This window comes from Gaeumannomyces tritici (genome assembly GCF_000145635.1).
Source record: "Gaeumannomyces tritici R3-111a-1 unplaced genomic scaffold supercont2.4, whole genome shotgun sequence".
Classification (NCBI taxonomy): Eukaryota; Fungi; Ascomycota; class Sordariomycetes; order Magnaporthales; family Magnaporthaceae; genus Gaeumannomyces; species Gaeumannomyces tritici.
The window spans coordinates 1,509,934-1,519,229 of record NW_008804548.1 but is presented as its reverse complement, the minus strand read 5'-3'; the positions used below and the strand labels follow the sequence as shown (position 1 = coordinate 1,519,229).

At 56.3% G+C, this 9,296-nt stretch overlaps 2 protein-coding genes across 2 annotated transcripts; both read right to left on the bottom strand.

Annotated features, from left to right (window-relative positions):
- Nucleotides 1-897: 897 nt before the first annotated feature.
- Nucleotides 898-2,542, bottom strand: GGTG_07944 (hypothetical protein; the record flags this gene model as incomplete). The annotated part of the gene is made up of 2 exons (XM_009225776.1): nucleotides 1,087-2,542; nucleotides 898-985 (listed from the first exon to the last, which is right to left on the bottom strand). Exons 1-2 carry the CDS (start codon nucleotides 2,454-2,456, stop codon nucleotides 898-900), a joined length of 1,458 nt encoding a protein of 485 aa, XP_009224040.1. The 5' UTR covers nucleotides 2,457-2,542.
- Nucleotides 2,543-2,796: 254 nt separating this feature from the next.
- Nucleotides 2,797-9,158, bottom strand: GGTG_07943 (hypothetical protein). The gene is made up of 3 exons (XM_009225775.1): nucleotides 9,136-9,158; nucleotides 8,667-9,067; nucleotides 2,797-8,390 (listed from the first exon to the last, which is right to left on the bottom strand). The coding sequence occupies exon 3, from the start codon at nucleotides 8,350-8,352 to the stop codon at nucleotides 3,394-3,396; it is 4,959 nt and encodes a 1,652-aa protein (XP_009224039.1). The 5' UTR covers nucleotides 8,353-8,390; nucleotides 8,667-9,067; nucleotides 9,136-9,158; the 3' UTR covers nucleotides 2,797-3,393.
- Between the last annotated feature and the right edge of the window lie 138 nt (nucleotides 9,159-9,296).

The following is a 9,296-nucleotide window of genomic DNA, read 5'->3' as shown; positions in this document are numbered from 1 at the left end:
TATTATTTTATTATTTTATTATTTTATTATTTTATTATTTTATTATTTTATTATTTATTATTTATTATTTTATTATTTTATTATTTTATTATTTATTATTTACTTAAATAACTCAAAGTAATAAATTAACATAGAAAAAACCGGGATAAAATTAAAACCGAATAAGGTTAAAGCTTACAAGTAAAGCTTTGCAACGTTAACTAAATCAAGAAACATGGCTGGGGGACGTAACCCGCGGGGGGCCGTTATGTACCGGGTAACTTGATACCTGGACAAGTTGACGATTTGCATTTAACTGATATCAGCGCTTGGGCGTGCCTGTGCCGCAGCTATGCACTCCGGTGTGCTGTTGGTTTTCCGTCCCGGTGCATAGCCCCCCTGCCCAGGTTTACCCACCCAAGGCAGCACCATGTCACACAGCCCGCGCGGACCTTGCCGTGCCCCATCTTGCGGCTGGGGAGCAACTCCTATCTTCCTATCTACTATATACAGTAGAGCCGCCCAGCTGTTTTTTTTTTTGGGTCGGAACTCTGTGATTATACGCAAACGTTGCAACAGTGTTCAATATCTCTCGCTATACTCGTCTTTCTAGTAGGGCGCCCTGGGAGGATGTGAGAGATTATGGCCTTGTACACGTGAGGGAAGCCTGGTATGGCTCGTGCTCGTAGTCACTGTCCGGGGGCAGGTGGCATTTGTCGTTCCAACAAACTGTCCACCGATGCCCTGGTCTGAAGCATCTTGTATCTTCATTTCCTTTTTCCAATCTTTTCCCTCGCTCTTTTCTTGCACCATTCCGTCGAGGATGCACCTCCCAGGGTCGCCTTTTTAAGACGCATTGCTCACCGACTATCTGGGAACCTGTCCCGGTAAACCGTCCATTCCGCCCAGCCAGCCTCTTCAGCGGTATATCTGCTTGGGCGAAACGGGTGCCCACCCCAGCATCTGTCCCTGGAGTCGTACGAGCCCTTCCTCCCCGAGCAGTCTTCTGTCGTCGTCACGTCCCACACCAAGTAATAATTTTTTCGTGCTATATTATCGAGAGCGCGAGCCATCCCCTCTGCCGTTCCCGAGGGCCCGACCTCGTACCGCACGCCACGCTCGTGTAGACTGCGCAACCTGGCGTACCTGGGTACCCGGTACGCCATGCCGAGTTTGCGCTCTTCCGGAAACATCCTCCCGCCGCTTATGGTCGAGTGGAACTGAAAGCTGCCGCCGTGCTCGTCAGGGACGCTCGGGCAGAAGTTGCCCTCGGAGCAGGCATTGCTGCATGGGTAGTCGAAGCTGGCCGCCCCTAGCCTGTCGGTGAGGTGCCGGAGAAGGGGGCAGAAGAAATTCGGGGAGTCATCCCCGCAACCGCCTGTGTATTTCCCGCACTTGCCCATCGTAGTAAAGGACCGCAGGTAGGGGAATTCGCTCTTTATACTGAACAGTATCGGCACCCACGGATCACAGCCTGGCTCGGTCTGGAGGTGTATGCCTTTGAAGTTCAAAGACTGGAGCTTGTCGCCATCAAGTCCCGAAAACAGCTGGTCTAACCAGACCGGCGGGATGGGACCGCTTGTGTGGAGACTATAGTCTTTCATGGAGAGGTGGCGGATGCTGCAAGGTGACGGCGCTTGTTGACACACGCCATCGATGCATGACTTCTCCACCTCGGGGCTGCCTCCGAAAACGAAGGTATTTAAATTGGGAGACGACGAAAGTAAGGCATGAATAAACGGCTGCTCGTCGACGGCGGGGTCAGGGCTCGGGCCAGTGACCACATCACTCACGATGAAGCGGAGGGTATGCAGGGCGTTCCAGTTTCCGCCGCGCACTGCCCCCGGCTGGAGTAAGTGCTCCTGCAGGGCGTCCTTTTTGCGGCTAAAATACAGGGTGAGAGACTGCACGGGCGAGGGGTTGGCCGGGTCGGCGGCCAGGGCCAGCACGATGGCGACCCCGTCGGTCGGGTAAAGCCAAGTCGGGACGACGGAGAGCCGGGAGTCGGGGACCGCCGACAGGCTGTCGTCGACCACGAAGGTTCGGCAGTTGGGGAAGCCGTCGCGGATGCACTCGAGCAGTGCCACCGCATACGGCGTCGTCAGGTCCAGGCGGCCGGCGGCATCGCGCTGCCAGTCGTGCTCCCTGACGGGCCGGGGGCGCTCCACGGTGCAATCGTAGGTGCCCTCGACGACCGGGCTCCAGGGGGAGATGTGTAGGGCACGAACGCGGTGGCGAAACCGCTCAAAGCGCGCGGCGCCGAGCACTCGAGAAATGCTCTCTCGGGTAAGGTTGGTGTCGAGGCGCTTGAAGTAGAAATCGCCAACGGCAGGCAATGATGCGGCCGATAAACGACGATCGGTTTGTAGCAATGCGAGGAGGTCAGGTCCATCCAGATAGTTGATGATATGAATTATCAGCTCGACGCTGAGCGTCCCTAGCCTTGATTGAGCTGGTTCCATGGCTGCAGTATGCATTACAGCAGGTACCAGGACAACCCACGGTTAGAAACAGTTGATACTTCTTTCACAACCAGATAAGGGCAGGCAGGTGGTGGAATGTGGAATGGCTAGAAATCTCAAGGATGGAAGGGGAGTGGGTGGCAGTGCGCGAGCCAGGCACGCTGCCCAAAAAATTAGCGATACACCAAAAGGGTGCAGCTTCCTCACCAGGTATTTTTTTAGCACAAAACAATTTATTAAAAAGCCTAAAAAATGATATAAGCGAGTATAAAAGCAAAAGCTTCGAATGCGGTTTTTATTATTTTTCTAGCAAATTTGTACACTGCTTTTTGCAATGGCTGATTCCAGCTGCCGATGGGTTGTTGAGCGGGATCTAGGAAAGTGTCTCCACTTTTAGCTTTTTTTGGTGTACTGCTAATTTTTTGGTGGCCGCAGCCTTCTTTCACGGGTGTCCCCTCACGCCGCCACAAAAAGAAATGTCAGTTTTACAGATGCTAGGGATTAAAATGGATCACGGCTGCTACAAAGTACTAACGCGACTTCAGTGACTATAAAATCAGGCGCCGGCTAGGCATCTTCAGCTATGAAAGCAAGGGCGCCTGCCTGATCGAACGCGTAACGAACCGCTGCCCTGGGGCCAATGAAATACAATGCCTCAACTTTTCCGTGGTATCCTAGCTCATCTTCTGTCTCCATACATAAAAACAACTGCCCCGAACGCCCTTCGTAACATGTTCCGTTCCCCTCTCTGCTCTTTTTTCTAGCATCGGGCGGTGCCCCAGCCGGGAAGACCATTTTCTTCCTGCCTTTCATCCTGCGGTCAAGCCCGAGAATTCGCCGCGTGTTTTCATGAGTGGTGTGTGCCATTTATGTGCGGATAAGAGATTACATCAAAAATCATAAAGTGTACCAAGAAGCCTCGCCGCCAAGCCCCTGGGCGTGTGAGGCAGCGTCAGGCCGCCCATTTCGAAAAGTCGAGTGAGTTGACGAGCGAGTCGACAGTGTTGGCAGCCGCCACGACCTCGGTGTTCTCTGTCGTGGCCGCCGAAAGCATGGAGGAGCGGTGTGAAGTCTGTTCGCTTGCCGTGGTGAAGAAAGTCGCCACCGAAGACCGCCGCAGGCTGCTAAAGCTATCACGCATGCTGCTGGCGGGGCGTGACGCGTCTAGCGCCGACGATATCGAGCCCGTCGTCGATCCGGCCATCCCGCCGACGCCGCCCATCGCGTGCTGTGGGTGCATTGACGACGGGCCCATGACTGACCCTATGCCTCCAATGCCTGCGCCGCCGGAAGCGGTAGGAGGGGGCGACGGGGACGGGGCCGTGGGCTTGGGCCCGTAGCGCTCCCGCATTCTGTTGATCTCGCGGAGGCGGTTGCGCCAAGTCCCCACGTGTTCGCCGCCGGCTCGGTTCGACCACACCAGCGAAAACACCGAGGCGTTGAGTGCGAGCAGGCGGATGAAGTCGGGAAGAGCCCGGAGGCTGACCATTTTGGTATCTGCCGCGGGGGAGATCTCCGGAAAGCCGGGCTTGCTCATGACTTGGACCTTGTAAAAGGACGACTGCTCATCAGCTCCGCCGCTCTCGGCTGACTCGCCACCAGCTTCCTTGTCCGCCCGCCTTTTGGTCCTCTCCCTCGAGGCTATAAATGAGGCTCGAGAGACGGGCGTGATGACTATGTTGACGTAGTTGAACTCGGATGGGAACGTGTCAAACTTGAAAGGCTGACCCGAGTCGTTGAAGATGATGTTGACAAAGTCGTTGCCGATATGACGCTTCTTGTTGATGCAGAGCGCATCATGGTCCAGATTTGTGGGCATCTGCGTCGTGACGTGAAAGACCAATTCCGTGACACGGTCACGCCAACAAAAGGTGTACTGGCCGTCCGTGTCGTACTCGCGGTCGAGTCCCTGAGTGTTAAAGGTGGCGCCCTTCAGCTTGGTGAGAGTGCCGAGGCCGTTCAGGAACTCAACGTAGTCGCTGCTGCCCGAGACGTTGGCTAGAATCTCCGTTTCCTTCGTCTGTCCCTCGCCTATGTACACCACGCCAACTTTGTGACCGTCCAGGGCCGGGCTGCGGTCGAACATGCGTATCGCACGACCCACAACCTCGTCCTCAGGTAGCGGGATGGGGCGGAGAGTCGAGTCGAAGGCCTGCGGAATCGAGGACAGAAGTTGCACTAGCACGTGGCTGGGGAACACGGTGCTCCCCAACAGCTGGCCGTCACGGCCATTTTCCTGATTTGAGGCGCCTATATGGTGTGGCGCTGGGGGCTTCACGCTCTCGCGGACGACGAAGCACGAGGTCCCCGATGGCTGGCGCTTGGTGATCTGGGCCCAGCCGCTCTTGGTGGCCTGCTTGATAGTCACAATGCTGTTCCCTATGATCCAGCACTTTTCCTTCATCTCGCCGAATCTCTCTTGGGTGAAGAGTGCATCTTCGGTCGAGTCATCGGCGTCGGCAAAGGCAACCCTCTGCATGAAGTCTATGGTGATCTGTGCCTGCTCGTCTGGCGGCCCTCCATCGGCGTCGGAGAACAGGTTCTTCGCAATCCAACCGACATGGTTTGCACGATCCGGCAGTTTGAGAGCCAGGAACCAGAACGTGATGACATGGTAGGCGAGAGCGTAAACGTACTGGGGGAGATCGTCCGACGGCGCAGGTGGGCCAAACACATCTGGGTTGCCGAAAGGGGAGGGCGTGGGTGGCTCGCTCGCGTTCCCCATGCGCGACAGCGATCTCCGGTTCCGTACGTCCTGAAGATACCGGAAGCATATGCCGAACACGATACGATATTCGTCCTCTCTGAAGTTAGAGTAGAGAGACGACAACCGACTGAGGCAGGCAAGGAACTCAAGGATGTGGATCGCAACGCCCTGTTGCGTGATGATCTGCGACATCTTCTGAAGAATGGCGACCAGACACCTGCTCGTCGAAAGCGGCAGCTCGTGGCAGGCCATGGACAGGGCGTGTATGCAGCACTTTGCCGTCTTGTCCGATATTCCGCGCGAGAATGTCTGAACAATCTCGTCCTCTTCACTCTTCTGAAAGTGCGCGTGATAGCTCATTATCATGGTTAGGATATGGTAGAAGCAAACAGCGACCTCGGGCTTCCGAATACCCGAGGCGAGCGGGGGCTCTTGGAACATGTTCATGCGCATGATCTCGCAGAGTATGCCTCGGATCTGCTGTATTTGCGGTATTGCCCCCTTGAACAAGGCGTGATTGCTAAGCTGCGAGGGGAGGTGCACGATGATGAAGCTGTAGATTTCCCAGTCGCAGCCAGCATGGAGCACCGTAATCAAGGCCTCTAGCCACGATGCCATACTCAATGCGGGAACGTGCGGCCTCTTTTCGGTTGGCTTGGGAGAAACGCAGAGCAGAACCGGGCTCGAGGTGGACGAGGGTGTCTGTGGCAGCGCGTCGGGATCGGGAAGCGACCACGTCTGTCGATATCGACCGACTGAGGCGGTAGCGCCGGGGATGGAGGCAGTGCCGCTTGTAGAGCGGGAGATGTTACCCCTATCTCGCTCGTGCGGGGCCTGGCCGAACGATATTGCTCGGCCGGGCCGCGCGTTGGGGCCTACTTGCTCGACCCTGGACGGCCTCGCATGCTGCGCATCATCCGAGAGCTTTCGGGCGAGAGAGGCCTCGGTACGGAATAGCGTGGCCGCCAACGCTTCACTCTCAGTGAACGTGGTGAGGAAGATACGGCCAGCCCAGTCGGCCCTCAGCCGAAAGAGCATATTCATGGCAGTCAACCGGGCGTCGGTCTCGCACTGCTTGGAGCGAGCAATGTGTACGATGGCATTGAAAGCTTTATTGGCCTTCCAGGCATCTGTGTCCATTGTTCGCATGAATATCTGCACGTAGCCCGTCGCCACAGCGTTGGACGGGCTCTGGCTTGCCACCGCACCACTTGTGGGTGTCACGGGCGCAGAGACCAGAGGGTCCCGAAGCCTGTCATTGGCCAGAGCGCCCTTGAGCGAATCGGTAATGCTCTCGAAAAGACCCCGGTCAGCCGACGGGCTCACCGAGACGAGGAACGCGATGGTTTCCTGGAGAACCATGATATCGGTTTCTTCTGGAACCCCCCGAAGAATATTCTTTATCAAGCTAGAGGAGCTGTACTGGCCAGATTCCTGCCCAATCAACTCCAGCATGTCGATCACGGCGGTGATTGTGCGGAGCCCTCGAGACCGGACCAGGCTCGATCGTCCTTGGTTAAGATAGAAAGATTCCACGACTAGTTTGATGTTGTCTTCCCACTGCAGGTCTGAAGGGAAGCAGCAGTGGAATTCATCGAAATAGTCCAGAACGAGACCCGCCGCAGAGTCAGGGAGGAGGTCGTGGATCTTGGTGAAGAACACGATGCAGTCTTGCCGCTGCATGAAGTCGGAGCGTTTTTCAAATAGCAGTTGCTCAAGACGCCCGACCAACCGGCCAAGCTCTTGAGCAATCGGATCTCCCCGATCCAAGCTTTCGGTCGACGTGGCCTTGATGGAGCCTGGGTAGCTTCCCAATGACACGCCTCCATCTGTCCGCGCCGAGACCGCCCTGCTCTTCCTGGAGCATAACGAGGCTACCTCTAATATGACGGCCCACTCCTCATCGGCAATGGACGAGTTGAGACGGCTGGTGCCGTCGTCGAAGAGAGAGTTTATGAGCTGCAGCAGCGCGTTGCAGATTCTGGGCGTGGGCTTGTTGTTGATGACGTTGACAAGACCATCCACCAAGGGGTTCAGCGGCACCGCGGGATAGCCTTTTACCGACGTCTTCCAGACCAGCTTTTGGAGTACCTCGAGGGTGCCCCTGACCTCGCGCTGTTCGCGCTGCTGAGTTTCTGGCTTTCCGTTCGCCCTGTACGACAGCAGTACGTTGAGGAGCACCTGGACCATGGCATTTCCGTGGTGCGACTTGCAGATGTTCGACAGCACCTGCCAGGCTGCCTTTGCCAGGCTCGGGACCATGCTGAAGATAGAGCTGAGAACGTTGACGAATCGAGCAAGGTTGCCCGACGGAATCGCACCAAAGGTGACGATAGAATTGAAGACGGTGATGCAAGATCTGAGGTCCTCTTCGGAGCTGGTGGATATGCAAATGTCGAGCAGGCACTCGATCAGATTGCTGGCCGAGGTGTCATCGGTGACTTTGAAGTTGAATTTGACCACGTCCGAGACAAATGCGAATAGCTGCTGGAAGTTTTTCTCCTCCCCCGAAACCGCCGCCTTCCCCTTGGAGTTCCTGCTCACGCTCCTCGCACCGTTCCTCCGCGCCTCCTTGGCGGCGTCTTTGGCGGCATCCTTGGCGTCCTTGACGGCCTTGAACTTCACTTGGAGCCAGGCGATGAGAAGCGGAACGACGTCATACTCGAAGCCCGAGACGTCACGTCCGCGCCGGGTGAGATCCACGAGCGCGGCGAGCTGGAGATGAAAGTCTTCGGGGTTCGCGGGCACGGAAATCGTCTGGAAGTACTCCCTCCTCTCCAGGTCTGTAGACTCCTTGTGCTTCACGCATTCCGTTACAAGCTCCCAGCCGGCCAACCGAGCAGCCTGTCCCTTTCCCGGCTCGATGAGGTCCTTGCCCGCGTACCATATTTCGAGGACCGACGCGAGTGGGCAGTTGGCGATGGCTATTCGAAGGGACGTCGCGGCCTGGACGCGGTCGTTTATCGTTCCGCTGCGGAGCTGTTCGAGGGCATCGGGGCTGTTGGTCGACGGGATCTCGCTGCTGGACCTGGTGGCATTGGTAGGATCGACGAAGAGTTGTGCCGGCGAAGGTGCTGGGGGGACTGGTAGCTGCGGCGGCGGGGACTTGGTCAGGCGGGCGCCAGTCAGGTTCTTGAAGACACTGGCAAGTCCACCCGTGCTCCTGTTCTCTGACTGGACCGTATCCTCAGTCGATCGGGACATGTGCTCGTCGCTTTCCGAGGCCTGCTGGCCGAGCGAGACTATGCGACGCAGCATTATGTTAACGGGGCGCTCGTGGACGACATGCACCGGAGGCTAGCCCCGACCATGTTGCAAGATGATTGCGCAAAGGTGCGACGCCCGTGATAACGGGGGTGCGATCGGGGAGTTGGGGTCCCTTGAGGGACTGCCAGTCACAGCAGCGACTACGCGCTTGGCCAGATTGACATCAAGAGCCAGCCAAAGACATCTCAGGTACAGCGCATGAAAAAAAAACACAGCCTGACAGCGATCGGGTGACACAGTGTCGAACTTACAGGTCGGCTGGTACTTGCATAAAAGGTGTCAGCCACAGCGACCATCCCAAGCAAGACAGTCGCATCAAGGATGGTGGTCAGGAGTCAAGAACGAAGCGAGGGCGAGGGCGAGGGCGAGTCGGAGAGAGAGCCGAGGATTCGGAGACGGGCGCGAGAGGTGCGTTGCGTCTTGGGGGCGGGTGATTTTGACAGGATCTGCAGCCTTCTGTTGTGGCTGCCCTTGCACCAACTGTCGGTTGGCGGAGACAGCGGCGGTTGAAACGAGAGGCAGCCGGTTGACGTCGAGACAAGGATTCTTTCGCTCGCCTGAGCTTGGGTCCACTTTGTCGCTAATCGAAACGTGATTTTCTTCGGGTTTGGACGCGAGCACTTTTCTGGTTCCCCTGTTTTTCTACAATAAACTACAATATTAGCAGAGCTAGTCCGAACATAGTCTTTTGAGGTGGGCATGGATGGTTGGTTTTGTTACAATAGAAATATGCGAGGGCATTTTGCATTTTGGAGTGTCGATGGTGGCTGGCCTTCCACCCAACCCACGAGAACAGAGAGAAGTCGGCTGCAGGTCAAGTGAGGAGGCTCACAAGGTCCGGCTTCTAATTGATTCTATTCGATTACTTTCAGCTTGCATCG